The following is a 21231-nucleotide window of genomic DNA, read 5'->3' as shown; positions in this document are numbered from 1 at the left end:
AGGGTAGGTTTGGTCTCCAATTGCGAGGGAGGTTAGCGTGTTGACAGTCTCGGCTGTTGGGAAGTGTGTTGTTGCCATGGTGAAAGTATTGTTGGTCGGGTGGGTGCGCAGGCAGAAGTCGTCCGGTAGAGTGATTCGGAGCTGGGTCTGCACTGCCTTCGTAAGTCGAGGTGTTGGGGCGTCTAGAAGTCGTAGTTCACCTCGCGGGCGAACGACAACTCGAATAGCGTTGGGTGGGAGTGGTGGCAGCTGCTTGCTACGCCGCACTGTGAGGCGCGTCTCCTTGGTCGCAGGCGGTAGGCGGGCCGGCGCCTTGCCGCTGCGGGTGGCGGCTGCTGCGTCGTGCGCCGTGTTCCTGGCGTTCGGGTTAGCTGCCTCGGAGGTAGCGTTGCCGGAGTGGTGAGGTGGTTTCGGCGAAGTGGCTGGTCGGAAGGCGTAGGCTTTATACAGCACTGGTGTCCAATCGTCTGACTGGAGCTCTTGTGCGGTTATAGTGTGGCCTTCAACCGTTACTTCCATCATAATGGCTGGCGTCGCCGGCGGTGTCGGCGGAGAGGTAGAGTCCGGTTGAGGCTTAACTGGGCAGCTGAGCGTCTCGGTCCGATAATCGTTCTCAGCACAAAGAAGGTTGGATTTCGCCAGGAATGGGTGGTTTCCCTGTCTTCCTTAGGCAACTAAGTCGCTTCTCGAGCAGATTAGTGGCCGTAGGAGAGATTGGGTAGGAGCAGCGCGTACAGTTTGCCAGAGCCGACGTGGCAGGCATCCGCTCGCGTTGGCCCCTACGCGGCGTCCACGGATTCACGGAGCGGGTCTGCTCAAAGCCACCTAGGAAAAAAAAACTCGCTTTGGTCTGCTGGAACGCGTTGTCGGCATTGAAACGCGGTGGAACGCGGCGTCGGCGCTTCGGCCAACTTCACTGTGTCTTGAGCTTTGCGCGGCCTAGTGCAAGCTATCATCTTTTTTTCAGCAGATTTCATGCGTGCAGTGCTGTTCAGCCAGCCGCTCACGGAAGACGCCGTCTGGCGCTTCTTCGCACAATGCAAATTGTTATGATCGTAGATTGTTTGCTGGCATACAATCTACGGGGGGTCCGTAGATGGTATGCCAGATTGTATGCCGTAGATCCTCTCAGATCCGTACTCAACAAAACCTGTTGTTGCATGCGGCATATGTTAAGAAATGCCCGCGCACAAGTGCCTGCGGCGCCAGGATTTTGCGCGATGTGCGCTTTGGCTGAACCTTTACTTGAACTTGCTTCTTGCACCCGATATTGGTAAAAAAAAAAAATAGCAAGGCTGACGTTTGGCCGGGGCACTGCCTGCCGGATGGCTCGGTGCGCGAACACGGTCGGCATCCAGTCTGGCCGCCACCTCAGCTTCACGGGTATCCCAAACTCGGCGACCTGGCGCATATCGCCTTTGGAGCTGCCTGGCTTGAAGTGTTCGGAGCGAAAAACAAAAGCGTCATATGAGCGCCAGTCCTCCCTGCCAGCATTAATCTCCCAAGGCTTACGTTACGCTTGACCGACACCTTGGGGAAACTGAAGAACGATACGGAGCTCGCCTTGCTCCGTTCGCTATGGCATCCCACAGCGCTTCATAAGCGCCGCGGTGGCATTGTTTCAGCCGCAGCAAGTTGTTCCCGCATGCGCGCACAGCTAACTACTCGGACATTCTAAACCACTATAGAGGCAACAGAAGAACCTATTCCCCACCACACCGAACACTAAATAAAGAGGAATCGGTCAGTTGGAGACTAATGCAAACCGGCACGTATCCCAATTTGCACATCCTCAGTAAAATACACCCTACGGCGTACCCTCCTCGCTGCCCATGGTGCTCAGATAAAGCAACGTTATATCATATCACGTGGGCATGTCAGGCTATCACTGCCGTACCCCCCATACAATACCCCACAGCGGAGCGATGGGAATGAATGAATGAATGAATGAATGAATGAATGAATGAATGAATGAATGAAAAACTTTATTTTTACAAAGGAGATTTCCCGGCGTAGGTGGAGCCCTCAGTCCAGGGCCCCTGTGGCTTTTGCCATCTTGCGAGCTCTGTCGATCAGCTTGAGCTGTTCTTCAGGCTTCGAGCAGGATAGCGCAGCCTCCCACTGCTCCGGTGTTGGTGTTTTGTGTACTGGTACTACATTTGGTTTTTGGCAAGCCCATGTAACGTGGTAAAGCGTCGCGCGTTCCCCGCATAGCGGGCATTTATTGTCATATGTTGCCGGATAGATTTTGCTGAGTAAACTCAGATTGGGGTATGTATTAGTCTGCAGTTGTCTCCAGGCGACCGACTGCTCTCTACTAAGGTCTTTGTGGGGAGGGGGGTAGATCCTCCTTAGGGCTCTTTGATTTTCTAAAGTTGCTCCATAGCGTCTGGTGACTGTGTCCAGTTCCCCGTCGTGGTCCCCCCGGTTGGCGTATGCTCGGGTGTTGGCGTCGGCACGCTGGTTCCCTGTCACAGTCTCATGGCCTGGTGTCCACGTAATGAAGCATCTCGCGAAGGTGATTTTTCTCCTCTTGAGTATGCGGATGGCCACAGTGGATATGCGTCCACTGCTGTACCTTCTGCACGCTTCTTGCGAGTCCGTAAGTATTTCTGTAGTGGCCTCTTCGCCCTGGTGGGTGATGGCGAGTGCGATTGCCGCTTCCTCAGCCTCGAGGATGTTGTTGCCTTTGATCGAAGCGCAATTGATTTCCCTAAGCTGGTGATCAACAACGCTGACTACCGCCCCGGAGTGCTCCTTGTATGTGGTCGCGTCGACGTATAACACGTCTTTTCTCCCCACGAAATATCTTTCGTGTGCTTCCGATCTTGCCTTTCTTCTGGCCTTGTGTATTTTAGGATGCATGTTTCTCGGTATCGGGCTGATCTCAATGATCTCTCGAATATCTTTAGGTATGCTTTCCGTGCTGCTAATTTCTCTGCAAGCATCCCTCATGCCCAGTATCTTCAGCGTGTTCCTGCCCGTGGGGGTCTGCATGAGTCTCATTTTCTGCGCGAGAAGGTGAGCTTCGATGTGTTCTTGCACTGTGTTGTTTATGCCCAATTTAAAGAATTTCTCCGTCGAGGTGTTGACCGGCAGTCCGAGAGCGCATTTATAAGCTTTCCTAAGGATTGCCTCCAATTGTTCCTTTTCCTGCTCGAGTGGGGTTTGATAGGGGACACTGTATACAATCCTACTGACCACGAGGGCCTGTACTAGCCTACATGTGTCCTCTTCCTTCATACCTCGTCGTCTGTTTGAAATTCGTGCGATCATCCTCGTGATCTGCGCTGTGGTGTTTGCGAGCTGTCTGATTGTGTGATCTAAACGACAGTTGCTTTGTATCCACATGCCAAGGATCTTAACTTGGGATACCTCCGGAATCTTCTTCCCCCCTATGTAGATGTCTATGGAGTTTTGCAGATTGTATCCTCTTCTGTAGACTCTGAGCACTTCGGATTTCTCCGGGGAGCATGCAAGTCCGCAGTGTGCGGTGTATGCGTGGACTGTATCTGCTGCACTCTGCAGAAGGTCTTGTTTTTCTCCTAAGGATCCCCTGGTGACCCAGATTGTGACGTCGTCTGCGTAGATGGCATGCCTGAGTCCTTCAATTTTTTCGAGGTTCCGTGCTAAGCCGATCATAACAATGTTAAAAAGCATAGGGGATATCACAGAACCTTGCGGTGTTCCCTTTGGGGGCGCGTTGAAGGTGTCAGTCCTGATGCCTCCTATACCAATGGTGGCGGTTCTGTTACTGAGGAAAGCTTTGACGTAGTTGTGTATTCTCTGCCCGCAACCAATGTTGCTGAGCTCCTCCAGCACAGCTCTATGACTTACGTTGTCGAAGGTCGCTTTAAGATCGAGCGCAAGCAAGATATGTTCTCCGTATTTCGGGATGTTAGCAAGCACCTCCTCCTTAATCTGCAGGAGGATGTCTTGTGTTGAGAGGCATTTTCTGAATCCAAACATAGTGTGCGGCATGAGCTCGTTATCCTCCAGGTAGGTCTCCAACCTCTGAAACACAATTCTCTCGTATACTTTTCCCAAGCAGGACGTTAGTGAAATGGGTGGCATATTTTCCAGGCAGGGAGTCTTTCCGGACTTCGGAATCATTACTATTTCCGCATGTCTCCAGTCGTCCGGGATGGTCCCCCGTTCCCAGTGTTTATTGACGAATTCTGTAAATCGTTTGATCGAGTTTTCGTCTAGGTTCCTTATCATGGCGTTGATGATGCCATCCTTTCCTGGCGTGGTGTTCTTTGTGGCAGACATCACAGCGTGTCTGACTTCTTCTGTGGTAATGGGTTCATCTAGAGCGGGATTTGCTTCACCCTTGTATGCCAAAGTGCAGTTGACGTCCGTTGTATCCCCAACATAGCGCTGCTTGATGTTCTCTAGCATTTCCCGATCTGTGCCTTGGAATCCGTGCGTGATTCGTTGGGTCGTCTTACGATTTTCGGACTTGGTCATGGTTGGGTCTATAAGAGCCCTTAGCAAGGCCCATGTCTTTTTCCAGCCTAGGGTCCCCTGTAGCTCGTTGCATTTTTGGTCCCAGTGGCGTCCTGACAGTTCTGTCGCATACTCTTCGGCTTGTCTGGTGACCTCGACGATCTTAAGCCTGAGTTTCCTGTTGTGCTTCTGCCGTTTCCATCTTTTTAGTAGCCCACGTCGGGCGTCCCATAGGTGTAACAGATGCTTATCCACCTCGGGTGTGTTGGTGGTGAGGGCTACCTCGCAGGTTAGCCTTTTGCAGTCTGCCTTGATTCCAGCGACCCAGCTCGTAATGTCTGTGATCTCAGCATCTTCGGACTCCGCCCTAGTTTTTCTATAGGCTACCCAGTCGGTGAGCATAGCCTTGCCAAGTCTTTTCCTGATCGGGATGGTTTCTATCTTGATGCGCAAAATGCAATGGTCACTGCCGAGTGTTTCCCCGTCATTTTCCCATCGAGCATCCCTTACCCCTCTGACGAATGCCAAGTCTGGGCATGAATCTCGGTTGATACTGTTCCCCACTCGCGTGGGTTGGGTGTGGTCTGTGATGAGACTGAGCCTTCTGCGATCCGCTTCTCTGGCGAGATCCCTGCCTTTTTGAGTTTCCTTAACGTAGCCCCAGCTTTTGTGCCAGGCATTAAAATCTCCCAGGATGACGAGACCCTTCTTGCCTGCTGCTTGTTCTGCCTTGCGTAGCAGGTAGCCGAAGTTTGCTTTCCTCTGGCTGGGTGGGCTGTAAATGTTGAGGAGAAAGATGCTTTCTTGGCTTCTTTTTTGGGTAATGATTTCAATAAAGACGTGGTCAATGTCCGTTGCGTTGATGTCATGTCTGATTGCGGTGACCGCTTTGGCAACCAGCGTCGCGACCTTACTTTGCCCGAGCCCCTCATAGACTGAGTAGCCCGCAAGAGTGGGTGAGCAGCCGGTTTCCTGCAGGGCGATTATATCTGGCGGAGCTCTGCAGTTAGTGATGTGTTGTTTAAGAAGACCCTGCTTTCTGCGAATCCCACGGCAGTTCCACTGCCATATATCGAGGGTTTCCAACTTGATCGAGCATTTACGGCAGCTCGCCATGGTCAGCTGATGGCCTAGTATAGGGTTTAGTTCTGGATTTCATGCCCGTAAATTGTACTAGGCGTTCTCTATCCTTGCGCGCCTCCTCTTGGAGGTTAGAAACGAGGTTGCTAAGATTCGCTAGCGCATTGTTCATGGCTACCATGGAAGTTGTGAATTCCTGCCGCCCTATGGTGGCCGACTGAGTTTCGTCTGTTTGCGGGTTTGAGTTTGGCTGCCCTGTTCTCAGTGCCTTAAGTTCATCTATGAGCTCGTTGAGCTTCTGTCTAAGCTCAGCATTTTCTGCCCTGAGAATCTGAATAGTTTGCCTAAGCTCATTTACTTCGTCGTTCTGCGTGTTTGTGTTCTTTGGAGCAGTGGGAGAGGCTGGGAAAAGATGCGCTTTCCAGCTCACCTTACTGTCTTCTTCCTTCTTGGCTATGGTCTTCTTCTGTTGTTTCTTTTTCGTTTCCGGAGCCTTCCGGGTCTTGGACGCGGATCTCGACCTTGATCTGGACCTGGATGTCGAGCTGGAGTCGCTACTGAACCAGCGTTTCCTGGTCCGGCCACGTCCGCCGGCGTTCCTGGCTTCGGCGTCTGGTTCCTCTTGTTTTCTCGCCCGTGGGCTTCTCGGTTTCCTGAGGCGTTTCTTGCACTCCTTTGCTCGTGTGGGGTGCGCTTCCTTGCATAGCGCACACCTGGGCTCGCAGGTGTGTCCGTCCTCGATGACTGGTTCGGCGCAGTTCGAGCAGACAACGGCGTCAGGTGTCGGGCAAACATCCGCCCTATGCCCAGGCTTGAAGCATATATAGCAGACTTGCCGCGATGACCGATAGAGGTAGCAACGTGGAGCGATGGGAAGAACTCCTGGCCAGCGAGAGAATGGACGATCAACTAAGTCTGATTGACCGGGCCCGCAGAGCGGCAGCCGCAAACGGAGCCCTTGACTGAGGGCCCCCCGCCGCAAGCCAAGAACCTCCGACCAGCCGGAGTCCCTTCGCAGCAATTTTAAGGCCAATAAATGAGTTTTTACCACCACCACCGCACAGCTGAATCGCGGATTCTTCGCCGGAATATTCATACTCACTCGGCAGGCATGCTGCTGATTACGTCATGGCTCGCGAGCGTGCCAGTGTTGCTCGACTGTTACGCCCTTCGGGTGTAATATAAACAATTCAATTGCAAATTAAGTACTGGCTTAAATGCGCTAAAATTTTGCCACCTTATTCTTGAACGCACAAGGATTACCTCACACAATACAGATTATGATCGAAAATTGGGTGTCATGTACCCTTTAAAAAGCACTGCTAAGCTAGCCTCACTCGAGAGGGTGCGCATGTTGAACGTTGCCAGGTTCAGTTCCCATTGGCGGCCTGTCCGGACACAGAGATTCTTAGCACCCTCTGCCGCACCGCAGGACTGACCACCGCCTTGGTCAGGTGCTGCACAACTACCGGGGACTGAGGGCCATGGGTTAATTGCAGATGTCCTGAGGGAAGTAGTGGCCGAATATTGCACCAGGGAGACCAATTCTTATTCTGGTGAGTGAGTGACTTCGTTGAAGCTTAGCGGGCCTTCCTAATTTGGTTGCACCTACTATAGCCCTACTGGCTCTCGGAATTTTTTTTTTTGCCGGTGTCAGGCGCCACTTAAAGCGTGAAAATGTAGTGGACTGGAGGATGATTCGAACCTACGAAGCCCGGTGTTCTTCCTCTGCTCCACGCAAACATTCATTTGCAACTCGCAAGTTTTCTGCAACCTCAGAACTTGTTTCTCATAACTAGGTTTTATTTACGACGCTATACGTTAAAATACGAATTTTCCAAGTGTTAAAGAAAGCTCGCAACACACAAAATAGTGCCGCATGGCTAATACGCTGCACTTTTCGCGTGCTTTTGCGGGCTTCTATGAGGTATGGAAAAATATTATGTAGCACGTATAGAGAAAGACGGATCACGAATTTTTCATGATGACCCACAATTTTCTAATTGACAATTTTGCTCTGAGTATAACAGGTAGCAAGGTACGTAATACTTATATAACTAAATAATTGCTCACGCAAAATACAAAAAAATAGTCTGATTTGCCCCAGCAATGGAAAACATTACGTTTGTTCTGTCCAGGAACGTGGCACTCGCATATTGTTAAATTTTGGCACTATTAAGTTAGATGGCACACCCTGTATATGCACCAAATAAATATCTATAGGAATCTTAGGTGACCTGGCAAGCGTCACCATTCTTCCGAAAGGGAGATTTGTTTTGCTGGTTTGTCGTTACCACAGCTCCGGTATTTCTGCGAACCCACATTGACTTTTGTGCATGGCGCTTACGCTTCAGTAGTGCAAAAACATAATCTAGCTGGTGTAGCATAGTCAAAAATAAAATAGCACACACATTTAATAGGCAGGAGAAAGAGAGCTCGGTGTTGTTTCGTCTTGCTCTCTGTCCTCTGTATTGCGCTATTTTTCTTTAAAATGTTTTCGTTTTATTGTTTGGCAGAAAATGGATGGGCATAGCATGGTGTAGAGGCTTATTTTAACAAAACGAGACTTACAAATGTGACTCCACTACCCATTTTAAAACCTGCCCTGTTTTAAAATTTTTTTGTCCGTAATTGCAGCCTTGCGGCATTATTTTTGTATATATTGCGGTGTGCGATTTATCAGCAATTATCATTGTCGTAATGGATACCTTAATCCTTAGCCAACACGTGAAAGCAAGAGTGAGTGGCGACAACACGGTGCATAACCAAACAAAGCAGGTGGAATCAATCTTGCGCTTTGCAAATTATGGAGCGCAGTACACGGTGGTAGTAACGATTAGCCGGAGATATTCCCAAATGATTGCTGAAGCGCACGTGATTAACAAACTGGAGCTCTTTGTATAAGCACACCAACCTTATCGCCAACACGAGAGAAGGTCACACACCTTGACAGCCATCTTCAGGTGCACACAATCATTTCCGAATGGTGCACTAAGGTAATTTTGTTGCGCGGTCGGATGAAATAACCAGTTTGAAAATTTTTCCATGATGGAGCCACTAATAAATTACTCGATTTTGATCGTCAAGCCCTAAATAGTAACCCACTTAATACAGGTTTTCAAGTGCGGTTGAAAAGTAAAATGAAGCAGGTGGTTATAAATTAGTAACGTGATTACTTCTTGTTCGCATAATAAACACATTAATAAATAAATCACGGGTTCTTTGTGCCAAAACCATGATTTGCTTATGAGGCACGCCGTACTGAGGCACTCCGGAATAATTTTGACCCCCTGATATTCTTGAACGTGCACCTAAATCTAATTAGACGGGTGTTTTCGCATTTCGCCCCCATCGAAATGCGGCCGCCATGGCCGGGATTGTATAGCTGAAAATAAACACATAGAACAAAAGGATCTTCCAGAGCCAAGTACTAACTTTGCATTTTTAGAAAGCAGGAGATGAATCGAAGTGGCACCTAAAGCAATGACAACTTGCGACAACCCTAAAATGAGGCACGAAGTTCGATAACCTTGAGGTCGGAATTAATATTTAACATTATTATGAAGGCTTTGCATATTTTTCAAGAATGATGGTCGCCGCAATATGGGACTACAATGTCCCATATATATGAAACCTGCTATCAGAATGGCAGCAAATTGCAATATATTAATTGTAAATTGTAATTGTAAACAGGTGATTAACGCAAAAAAGGGATGTGTCAACCAAGTGTCGATTCTAAAGAAGATAAGGTCGACGTGCATAGTTGTTCAGATGATTCAAAATTATGTGTCATCTCTGAGTCGGGTGCTAAAAAGCTTCGCTGGTCATCTAGCTTCACAGAGTGGAATGGCTCATGATAATGTTTTAACGAGAAGGCTGTTCCATGTATTCAAGAAAAAAACGCTTAACTCGGCCTCGCAACGCATGAAACAAGGTTTGCTCCTTCGTCCTAGCAGCTTCGTCGTCGAGGTTGACCCGGCAGCCACTGAAACACGACATCGTGTCCTTTTGCGATCGTGTGATGATGCCTTTCTCGTATCTCCGAGACGATGTTCACAGGACCCGCGATGAAGAGCTGACAAAAGACATTGTAGGACCGCCTTTGAATCACAGAATATTGCCCACCGATTAGCCGGTTGGTTGTTAATATAATCAATGGCACCTCGGAGGGCAACAAGCTATGAACCGGTTGATGATGCCACGTGAGAAATCTTGTTTTGCCTTTATTGAGGACTGACGCCGCCCAACACCTAAGCAGGCTAGCGCGCAGTATGACATTGGAGAAGTGGCACACATGTGAATTCATCCAGCATCGATTGCATTCTCTCGACCTATCTATGCAACTGCGGATGTTACCTGGATTTGCGCTAAGTGAGGAAACAATGCTGTGCCGCTTACGCTTGGGGGTTGCATTCACCAACGCTGACACGTGTTTGTTGGCTGGCTGATAGCGCCAAGTGTAATGCGTGCGGTGTCGATGAGACTATGGAACACCTACTGTGCTACTGCCCATCTTTTCAAAATGAAAGACATGACCTCTGCACCGCTCTCAATAAGCAGGATAGAAGACCGTTCACCTTGAGCAGATCTTGGGACCATGGCCTCGAATATCGCAGCTACAAAAGGCCACTAAAAGCGCCGCTGCGTATTTTGAAAACTACAGGACTGAGTGACCGTCTATGATCCGGACTGCGTGATCGACAGTGATAGAGCAGAGATCTGTTGCTACGTCTACAATATCCACTCCGGACTTTCTATTCTTCTCCCAATCTCTCTCTCCCCTTTTCCCTTCCACCAGTGTAGGGTAGCCAACCGGGCTAGGTTCTGGTTAACCTCCCTGCCTTTCATTAAATAACGTTCTCTCTCTCTTGAAACCGCGAAGCTGGGCAATCGTAGCCCAGCATTTTCCGGAAGTGTGCGCGAACTTATCTTATTATTCACGATGATGAATTACGGCCGTCATGCACGACGCCGCTTGCGACACCAACACCGCGTTGCAATGCCGACAACGCGTTCCAAACAGACCCACTCCGAGAATGTGTCTCTCTCTCTCTCGCTCTCATAGCGCGCAAAACCTCTTCACCTCGCAGAGCACGAGCGTGCGAACGCGCCAGCTGCGGACGAAGACGACGACTCTCGAACGCAGTCATATGGTTCGCATAAATGCATGTTCCGGCAGCCTGGCTGCAGTAGAGTATAACGACGCTCGCCTTGGGACCGGGGTTCGCGGGTTTAAATTCCGCCTCGGTAAGAAAGTAGATATATCTTTTTTTATTACAGCGAAGCTGTTATGGTACACTCTAGTTAATGGCTCACCTTTCGATCGTCGCGTCCGGCAGTAGGAAAATAAAAAAATGCACCATCTCCCCGTAGGGGAACCCTGAGTTGTATGCGAAGCAGCCATGGAGTCGACTCAAGGTAGTTTTATCAGCTGTATAAACTTGGACATGCAGCAGCACCAGCAACGCGCAGAACTGTTGTCGATGCCGTCGGCGTTGTGCCCGCGTTCGCAACGAACGCGCGCGGCGTTGGTCACTGTTGCCGGTGCCTCTGGGGCGTCTACCGTCGCGTCTCTAACCTAAGCTGATTCCTATTATCGCGCGGAGCCGCAGGTGTTGCCATTCGTTGCGCATTCCGGAGAGGAGCGTCCGAGAGGAGAGGAGGAATGCCGAGAGGAGAGGAGATGAGACAAGGAGAAGAGGGGGAGGAGAGGCGATGAGACAAGGAGAGGAGGGGGAGGAGTTTACGCATGCGCAGTAGGGGTGTGGGCGCCGCACGGCGGATGAGGGAGTGAGGGAGTGAGTGACATAGCCCCGACCATAAGCTGCTTCGCATCTGAAACACTCATTGCACGTATGCTGTATGTGCGAGTGAGAGCGCGCGAGGGCGAGGAACGCGCGCTTTCACGGGAGAAACGCACGGCGGAAAACAAACGCCACTTATGTGCGAGTGAAAGCGCTCGAGGGCGAGGGACGCGCGTTTTCGCGGAGAGCGAACGCACGGCGGAGAGCAAACGCGACTTCCCAGTTGAATGAGAGTTGTGGGCGAGGAGGGCATCGATGCACCCTAGACTGTGCGTGTGCGTGCCCGCTCTCCCATTGCGGCGCATGCGCGCAGCCCTGCCGGCCTCTGCCGCCTGTGCCGCGGACTCTCTCTGGGCTCTCGCCCGCCTCTCCCCTAACAGTGTCGACAAAGGCGTTTAGCCGTTCGTCAGGTAGCCAGCGTTTTGACAGCGGTTGTGTGCGGTCACACAAACAACGCGCACAACTGTTGTCGACGGCAGCGGCGGTTTGCTCACGCTCGCACCGAACGCGCGTGGCGTTGGTGACGTGTTTATGAAGAACGTGCCAGCGTTTGCCGTACACCCTATGGCGGTGTACCGTAGCAGCCATAAGGCCATGGTCCCTGTGGTCACTAAATAAGTGAAAACCACCGGATCACCTATATTTCTCATTCTTTGATACTTCAAATAACCAGTTACACCATCACACCTCAATAGTCATAATTGGAAAATACATAATTCACATCATAGTGCAGCTTCGCTGATCTTCCATCTCCACCCCAGTGGAAGGGCTGACAGTTTTTTTAGGAGCGAAGCTCCTTATAGCGGCACCCGTTCCATCCCCGTCGTAGTAGTAGTAGTGTGTAACCAGTCTGATAAAAATGAGAAAAAAATTCCGAAGTTGTGTCCGTAGCGCGGAATCGAACCAGGGACCCCTCGCTTCTGAGCGCGCGGCGTTAGCCCACTACGCCACGAAGCGCACATAGACACGCGCACCACGATGGCAATAAATACCCAACATTAACGAAAAGCCGCGTTTCTAGCGAGTTTCTAACGCGTTTGTGCTAGCGCGTTACGGCCCGTGTAAGAAGATGTGGCCTCTCCGCCTTACCTTCAACGCGTTTCGAACGCGCTGCCCAAGGCGGTGGCAAGTCAAGTTCAAGTCGAGGAGCGTTTATGAATACGGGGGTATACTCTCTCAGCAGTCATGTGATGGCGTCGGCAAACGCGGTGCACGTTCCGGCATGTGTGAATGGCTGCGTAAGACGCTGTGGCCGCTCCCCCTTACTAGAGAGTACTGCACGTTTCTAACGCGTTTGTGCTAGCGTCCCCTTAAGCGGGAGATCCGATGATTCCCTCCGGAGCTTCGCCCACTCATCATCATTCACCCCGTGGATATGCTGTGACTTTTTTTATTCATAGTTTCTTGATACAAACCACGAATTATTTTTGATATTTGATATTTGCCACCTTTATGGCACATCAATACAGACAAAAATGTACATAAATGGTGAGGATAGCGGGAAAAAAAGTTGCAGTGGCTTAGCTCGGCTATGCCAGGATATACGTAGCGTTAGCAAAGGTTCACCTGATTATTCTTAGCTTTATTGGTTGTCTACTACGGTCAACCGCTAATTGCCAGGCAACTACTTCGGGATCCGATGAGTCAAGCTACTCCGTTCTTCTGCGCTGTTGAGCAGCATTTGCGCTCTCCTTCTCCATATCTATACCACACTGGCAAACGCCAGTCTGAAGCGCAGCGGCTCCAGCGCAGTGTCAGACGGCGACTCCACAGCGAGCGCGCGCCGGCGCCAGTGCGTCTACCACGGCTAGACGTCACTCCTCTGGAATGCGCAGACCGGCGGCGGTGAGTCGCGCGCGGCGGCGGCGGAGTGCGCGAGAGGTGCCGGCTCCGGTGGCTCCGGTGCGCAAGCCGTGTGACATCACTGATCCTTGCGCATGCGCAGTACGGCTCTTGATGTGCCGCGCGAAACGGGCTTGGCTAGGCCAGTGTAGCTAACGCTACAAAAAGCTGCTTTTTAGCAGCTTGACTAGCTGTTTAGCAGCTTGACCCCCTGTTTACAACTGACAGCAACGGAATAAAGCTAACAGAGAACAATTTCAAGCAACGGTTTTTCTTTTTCTTAAAGCTCATACAGACTAATTCAAAACAATTTTCATGTTTAAAGCACCAAGAATTCAGAATATCATAATTAAAATAGCGTTTTTTGATAACGTGAGTAAACCTTCATCTGTTAGTTTAAACTCATTTAGTGTGCTCGGAAGACAATACTGTAATAGTTGTAGTCCATAATTTGTTCGCGGCCGGGGTATATACCAATGGTTGGTGTGTCTGGTTAAACGTGAGGAGGGATTAAGAGTTAAATTTGCTAAAGTGCGAATGTGGCTGCCTTTCTGAATTAATTCGTACCTAAAAGCTGTCAAGAGGTAATATTCGTATAGGGTTTTAACTTTTAAAACATTGAATTTAGCAAATAATTCGGACGTGTGCACAGTGTACGACAAACCTGCAATGCAACGCAAGGCATTTTTTTTTTTTTGCAATGTGATTAAGTTGTGCAACGAGTTCTTGGTACCACTAGCCCAAACTAGATGCCAGTAACGCAGATGAGGAGAGAAGAGAGCGTTGTATAAGATAAGCTTTTGTGGCTCTAGCAGTATGCGCTGACATTTTCGCAGGATACCTACGGTTTACTGAGTTTATTTCTTATGTAGTCTGTGTGGTGTTCCCAAGACATATAGTCGTTAACGCAACACCCAGTGTCCTTGCAGACAACGAAATTTCCATTCTAACATGTTTTATACTTAGGGAATTAAGCATTGTGCATAACGGGAAATGAACCCTACGGATTTCCAAAATCGAAAAAATTTGCCGCGTATCTGCGTGCTTCGCTGCAAATGTCGTCGAAAGTCTTCTGCCGGCCGTACTACATGAGTGCTGGTCTGATCCGCGGCCACCCGTGATGCTGTTCTCGTACCATTTCCGTCCTGGCATGAAGGTTTGTTTGAACAGATTTCATTTTACCGCATTATTTCATCAAGCGGCCATTTATGTTTTGCCCTGCCTCAGACGGCGCTTCCTTTATGTTGAATCGGCCGCATCTGGCTGGCATTGATAAAATTGAGGAGTCGCTGCGTGAGACATGGACGCCATCTGGCAATACATCGGGAAACATGAGCTTGTGCAGAGGGTTTCCTTCCTCCATGGCAGAGGGCGCTCGTCGGCGCGCAGTCGGGGAACATCGTTCGTCGGCGCGCATAGCATGGCATTTTCAGCGCAGCTTAAGAAACTAGGGTCTTTAGAGTTACGTATCTATGTATTTTCTATTAAAGGAACACACCTCCTAATACTTACCTAGTGATGTTGCGCCTCATATATGCGTAATATTTACTTTGTGATCGATAACGTTCACAAGTATGAACAGCCGTACCAGTTTAAGTAGTGTGGGCGGTAAGCAAGTGGTCCAACTTTGGCCGGGTGGCTGAATCGGGTGACAGACAGACAAACAGACAGACAGACAGACAGACCAAATTTTCAGCGTTTAAGTTCCCCAAGAAAGACTATCATCTTTAAAAAGATGGCTGACTCATGGAGTAGCACACGAGGAATAAGGATTATAAACAGGGATAAGGCGCCTCAGAAAGGCTGGCCAACGTTTCGATAGGAGGACCTATCTTCGTCAAAGGCGGCCTCGTCATACTCGGCGGGTTAGTTTTAAAGGGTTAGTGGAGTGACGTCACGTCGATGTCGGCTGTGGCTGGCTGTAAAGGGAGAAACTGAAAAGAAAATGAGCGCTGGCACTTGACTGGCTAGGCGCGGTTTCCACGTCGATGTCGGCTGTGGCTGGCTGTAAAGGGAGAGACTGAAAAGAAAATGAGCGCTGGCGCTTGACTGGCTAGGCGCGGTTAGGCGCGGAAACCGCGCCTAGCCAGTCAAGCGCCAGCGCTCATTTTCTTTTCAGTCTCTCCCTTTACAACCAGCCACAGCCGACATCGACGTGACGTCACTCCACTAACCCTTTAAAACTAACCCGCCGAGAATGACGAGGCCGCCTTTGACGAAGATAGGTCCTCCTATCGAAACGTTGGCCAGCCTTTCTGAGGCACCTTATCCCTGTTTATAATCCTTATTCCTACGGATTTAAATGTTTTGAAGGCTATATGGTTTATGTGGTTGGTCTCTTGCATATTTGATCATGATATTACGACGAGGGATATAAACTATTTAACGGATTCAATTTTATTTCATTTTAAAAAGTCACCGAGTTCACTGCACTTATTTTTTTGTTTGGAAAGGGGGGGGGGGGTTTGCTATACATCTATAGATAATAAATGCGAATGCATTTTCATGCGAGCAAACTTCTACCTATGCTAGCAAATTTTTGCTTTAATTCTTAGATCATAGCCAGAGTCCTCATAAAGGAGCAAGGTTGTATGGTGAGCGTAAATTAAAAAAAACGCGAATTGGAGTTCGTGTTAACATTGTCTTTAATGTATAGTGTAAACAATAGCGGGTCAAGAATGCTCCCTTAAGGCACGCCACACAAAACATTTCACATTGTTCAATAGTATTTATTTGATTGTAGATTTTGCTGCTAGCATGGCAAGTAGGACTTAAATGAAAGTAACAATTTGCATCTTATGCCTTAATACTCAAGGTCATTCAACATTCAGACAAGTGTTTCTGGAGGCCAACATATCGAGTGTGTATTGAAAAGCATCATATGCAATAAAATAGAATTTAATTTTATTTCCATCAGAAAGATCAAGGACGCGGTGCGCAATAGCGGCCGCTAGCTGCCCCTACTTATTCCTGATTATGAGATAACTGACATTACTGTTCTCGATAGTTAACAGTAGGTCCACTGTAGAAGTTGATTAAAATATTTTTTGGCTTGATGTTACTCGATTGGTCTCAGATATATTTTTGACGGCGTTTTAGGACGCGGCATGAAGAGATCGAAAGGCTTTGGACAGTCACTCTGTCGGTGAAAGCACCTCGATTTGTTTGAAGAGCACACAAGGAAATGATGGTGGTACCCGAGACTTGGCAGGACGCCTTACGCTAAGAAATCCCGCCTCCGCAGGTGGTCCCAACCCGTGGTGAGGTGTGGCCGCTACCGCTCAGCCAAATCAAGAGCTCCCGTTTTCTCAGGATAGACAGGAGCCGGTTCTCCTTCAACTACGATGGTTCCTGTGGAGTGGTGCGTAGGGCAATCAAAAGGTACCGTGATCAAGTGTTGTTTGCTAATTGTAACAGCGGCAGCATTGTTGGAGCTAGAAGCCCAAGTCAGCGCATCAGGGCTAAGAAACCACAGCCACATCATCGCAACCAGACACCCCTTCTCGACGTCATGGCAGTCACGGTATTCGACGAATGCGAGGACGTGCCGCAGAGTGAAATGACCGAAGATTGTGAGTCGACACCTTTTTCATCACCCAAGTTACTTGATTACCTCAAGTTACAAGTGACTGCACTGTCTATACCATCAAGAATTGTACATATATAGAGAAGTTCACAAATTGCCTTACTTGTTTAGGGAGCAAGAGCGATGCGTTCCCCTCACGCGGACTAATTACAGAAAATAGTGGATAATATATCAGGTTAAGTTTAATTTTGAAGAGTACTCTAAATATATTGAATAAACAGCCAAGATATGTAATAATATACTAAGATGCTGACTATCAGTTTACCCATTTAATCAGTTTTCTACGTTAAAATCCATATGAATAAACTTATTCTTATAGTGAACACTTGCCTTGTATTTCATGATTCACAGAATTTGCATTTGCAGTGTGCTTAAAGCATACATATGTAAATATTGTTTAGTTTCCGAAAGTAATATGAACTTGGAAATTATTAAGTTTTTATCTTCTTTCGCTTACATAAATTTGCTTCCATCATAATTACTTGCTCCAAAGGGATCACTGTAAATTTGGACTCTTGCATTTTTGGATATAGTTTCTGAAATAAAAGATAAAGCATCTTGGGCATTCTCTTCTGCCACTTAGCACAGACACTCACGGTAAGTTTTCGCCATCGTCGTCCTCGTCGGCGCCGATGTGCGCGGCAATGACCGCCATTTTCTCGACAGGGGAAGGGCTGGTGAATTTTTTCTTTGGTAGCTTTGGTAGCAGGGCACTTCGGATACATGATGAACCAGTGGAAGCCGGTAATTTGTCACCGGCGGGAGCCGAACCCGGGTTCGGCTCCCGCCGGCGACAAGTTATTTTTTCGTCCACTTTCATTTCCCTTTTCTTCATTATTTTCTACATTCCAATTTCAACTACACTTAATTTCCCCGATGCTTTCCTCGGCTTCGTTGTCTGTGGGCTTTCTGTGGTGATGACTATATATATATATATATATATATATATATATGAACAAGAAGAAGCGGTACCTAGGGACCAGATTTTTATGAATAATACCATAAGAAGCCAACAGAAACAGAGACCAAGGAATACATAGGGGAAACTACTTGTACTTGCTAATTGAATTATATAAATGATAAATTAATGGAAACGAAAGTAGATGCACCAAGAATGAACTACAAGATTAGCTTCGCTGACTATTGCCTGCACAAATGGCACTGTAGGCGAGTTGTTCGGGTCGCTGGAGCAGGAAAAAGGGGCTGCAAGAGCCATGGTTTCAAGTTCTCGCCGCACTATACGTGTCAGGTCGTTCGATGATGACGGTCGCGGCATTCCTATTCTGTCATCACAAGAAGTTGTCGCAGCTGCGTTCGGCAGACGTGCGACCAGCGTTGCAATGCGGCCGTTCTTGGCCTGCTCAAAGCGCTGATACTCTTTTATGACATGTGCTTTCTCACAATTTTTGCACTGGGCTCAACAAAAGGATCATTATTTAAATTATCTTTTTTTTCAGACAGGCTTGTCGTTTCAGCCGGATCCAACTCGTTTATCGCGGCTTCAACTGTGTGGGGAGCACTGAGGGCACTGGAAACCTTCAGTCAGCTTCTTTACTCGCCGAATGGGAATGCGGCAAGTTTCCTTAAAGTAGCGCTTTAGATTTCAATAGTTTGGTTTGCTGTGACATCACGAAAAATTATCCAATTACTAGAGCCACCTGTAAGTGCAACAAAGCACAAATTAAGCACTCCCTGAAATTGCATATGAATACATATTTGATAACCAACGGCATATTTAATACTGTTTTCCAAGATACTGCATGCCTTAAGCTTCGAAGATAATGGCTATGCCACGCACACAGAATAATAAATATCAGACATAAGTCTCATAAAAATATTATTGGTAAGAGAACAGCGAGAACTCTAAAAAGAGTAAGCCATGTAAACGAGAACTTTGTACCTCCCCTCTATATTGAGGACAAAAAACTCGTCCATTTTCACGGTGATTTAGTTTGCAACCATTTTGCCTTGCTAAGTTTGTCATATCGCATTTATTGCAGTGGCTAGTGAACGAGACAGAGATACACGACGAGCCCAGATTTTCTCATCGAGGTCTGCTGATTGACACGTCGCGTCATTTTCTACCGCTGCGATCCATCATGGACACCTTGGTCAGTTGGCTTGCGGCGTTGCCCGATAGCACACCTTTTATTCACAAGTAGACAACATGGACGTTGCAGCTGTATTTGACAAAGAAATAATCAATGGTCAACATGATAGTGTACGATTGCCTTGGAAGCTCTATGGTATTGTAACACATCACAAGCTGGAGACAAAACAAAAAAGCAGTCCAATAGCGCAATGTCTAATTGAAAAAAAAATGTCCCGAGAAAACAGATTCCGCAAATCTAGACTCAACCCATCAACGCCTTACATTATTTGACGCCTTACTTTATTATGTAAGGGAAGGCGGAGCGCCTCAAAAAGTGTGACTGAAGGCTTTGAGATTCTTTTAGGTAAGTAAGAGGACACAAAATTCGAGTCAATTAGCAGGCAATATTTCACTAAACAATAATGCTATGCTACGAAACAGCATTAATTTGAATCCACCTGGAGCCTCACACATACGTATATAAGTTTCAGCTTGTTGTAACAAAGAGTCTCAAAACCAACACAAAGATCCAGGTTTAAAAAATCAAGCTCAACAAGTGCTTTTATAGGCAAGCTGTAGTAAGCGAAAATAAATATTCCGGCAGTTGAAAAGTAGTTTTCACATCCGGACGTTGGCCTCTTTGACAGTGAGATCGTGTACTCATTCAGCTTACTCCAACGTGTATTGGCGTTTTTCGACATGACAAACTTATAACACATGGTGTTATGATCAGCGTCAACACTGAGTTTAGCAAACATGGTTTATCAAACAGTTCACTCATTGCGGCATTGCAGTACGTTCAATGTTAAAGCTTTCGGGCCACGTGGAGGCATATAGTGGGCTAAATCCTTTCTGAAGTCCTTCAATACTTAGAGGTTGTCGTCTTCTAGAGAGGGGGTGCCCTCGTGGCACGCACTTAGGTTCATGCCTTTTAAGGTAATTTTTGTACTTTTACATCATTCGGTTATCACTATGTCTGCTGTGTGTGCGTAAACATTCGCTGCCTCTTTTTCCTCACATCCTCTATCGTTGTTTTTTTTCTTTATGAGAAACGTTATTGCACGAACCATTTATTCGTTGTGCGTGTTTCGACGCGCTTTTTTATGGTACTTTACTCAGTACACTGCCATAGAAAAAAAATATACCAGCCCAGAAACCAGCCCAGAAAATGGGGGTAAGCGAAGTTTGTCGTGTGTATCTGACCTTCGTCAGAGTAACGCAGAGTTCATGACATGTACGGTAATAAAACATAAACGTTCATCAAATATATGCATCCCTGGAAGGAAACGTGCAACACAACGGAAGGAAAAGTTGCACGAAAGAGAAACAAAAGTAGAAGCAAAGCGAACGAAAACTAGTAGGAAAGGGAAGGGAAAGTAGTAGGTCAAGTACACACATGACAACGTTTGCTTACCCCCTTTTTCTTGACAGGGTAAGGGCTGGCTGTTTTCTTTCTTTCTCTATCTCTTTCTCTCTTTTTCTCTCTCCATTTCTTTCTTCTTTCTTTCTCTCTTTCTATCTCTTTTGTCCCTAGTATATTCCACTGGACTTAGACCCTTTCTGCACAACCACCAGGATCAGCCCACTTCCAGCGTGACACCACCACCACCACGACATTTGTGAGCCTTCGCTTAAAAAAAGATGTGGTGACCCAAAAACCACAGTTGCCGTGAGATAAATATTGCAATCATCTCCCTATGAAGAACCTACATTGTCTATATTTCCTTATATACCCACTGTATTCGTGGCGTTGTGCCCTAATCTTGTAGCTAGTTGGGCTGTGTTACTTGTTCATTTACACTGCTTATATCGGGCATGCTGTCCTATATGCTGCCGCATTTGAGCGCATTCATGCGTCTTGCTATATTTCTTGTATTTTCTGTTCTCCCTCTGAAATGCAGTATGAATACAGAAATTATACTATTTGCGCTCCATTGCTTCGCTTTTCCGCACCTGCTGCGAACTTGAACTGCGCTGCCGTTTACTTCGGATCAAATTGGTAAAGTGTAAAATTCTATAACGTGGGCGTCAAAGAGGGCGTTCCTTGTACGCTGGTACTAACAAGTACAGCAATCTGGGACATCGACTACTGCGGCGAAGCCGACCCTAGGACGATGCGGTCGGCGTAACTCTAAGGGCATCATTTTTTTAAAATCCATTGCTTTTCGCGATTTGCCCTTTAGGCATTCAATTCCGACAACGTTCTCACGCTATATGTCGAGTGTAGTTTAATTCCGCTCGCTGGATTTCCTTCCTGGCGACTTTTGTAGACCCATTTACAATGCATGGTGTGAGTTTTAAAATGTCATTTGCAGCACAGCAAAAACTCATCCGCCAATTCCACTATAGTGGCACTTACTGTAGGTCTCTTTGTATAT

At 47.7% G+C, this 21231-nt stretch overlaps 1 protein-coding gene across 1 annotated transcript in view; it reads left to right on the top strand.

Annotated features, from left to right (window-relative positions):
* The first annotated feature begins 16492 nt into the window (after positions 1–16492).
* LOC119454603 (beta-hexosaminidase subunit alpha) overlaps positions 16493–21231 on the top strand; it is a 158953-nt gene continuing 154214 nt past the window's right edge. Inside the window, exons 1-3 of the mRNA XM_037716493.2 lie at positions 16493–16747; positions 18219–18334; positions 18762–18872. Of these exons, the coding sequence (XP_037572421.2) occupies positions 16687–16747; positions 18219–18334; positions 18762–18872 (288 nt within the window). The 5' untranslated portion in view covers positions 16493–16686. The remainder of the gene's footprint in view (positions 16748–18218; positions 18335–18761; positions 18873–21231) is intronic.

The sequence above is a fragment of the Dermacentor silvarum genome, chromosome 5 (assembly GCF_013339745.2).
Source record: "Dermacentor silvarum isolate Dsil-2018 chromosome 5, BIME_Dsil_1.4, whole genome shotgun sequence".
Classification (NCBI taxonomy): domain Eukaryota; kingdom Metazoa; phylum Arthropoda; class Arachnida; order Ixodida; family Ixodidae; genus Dermacentor; species Dermacentor silvarum.
The sequence above is the reverse complement of the archived record's forward strand: the minus strand, read 5'-3'. Positions and strand labels throughout refer to the sequence as shown.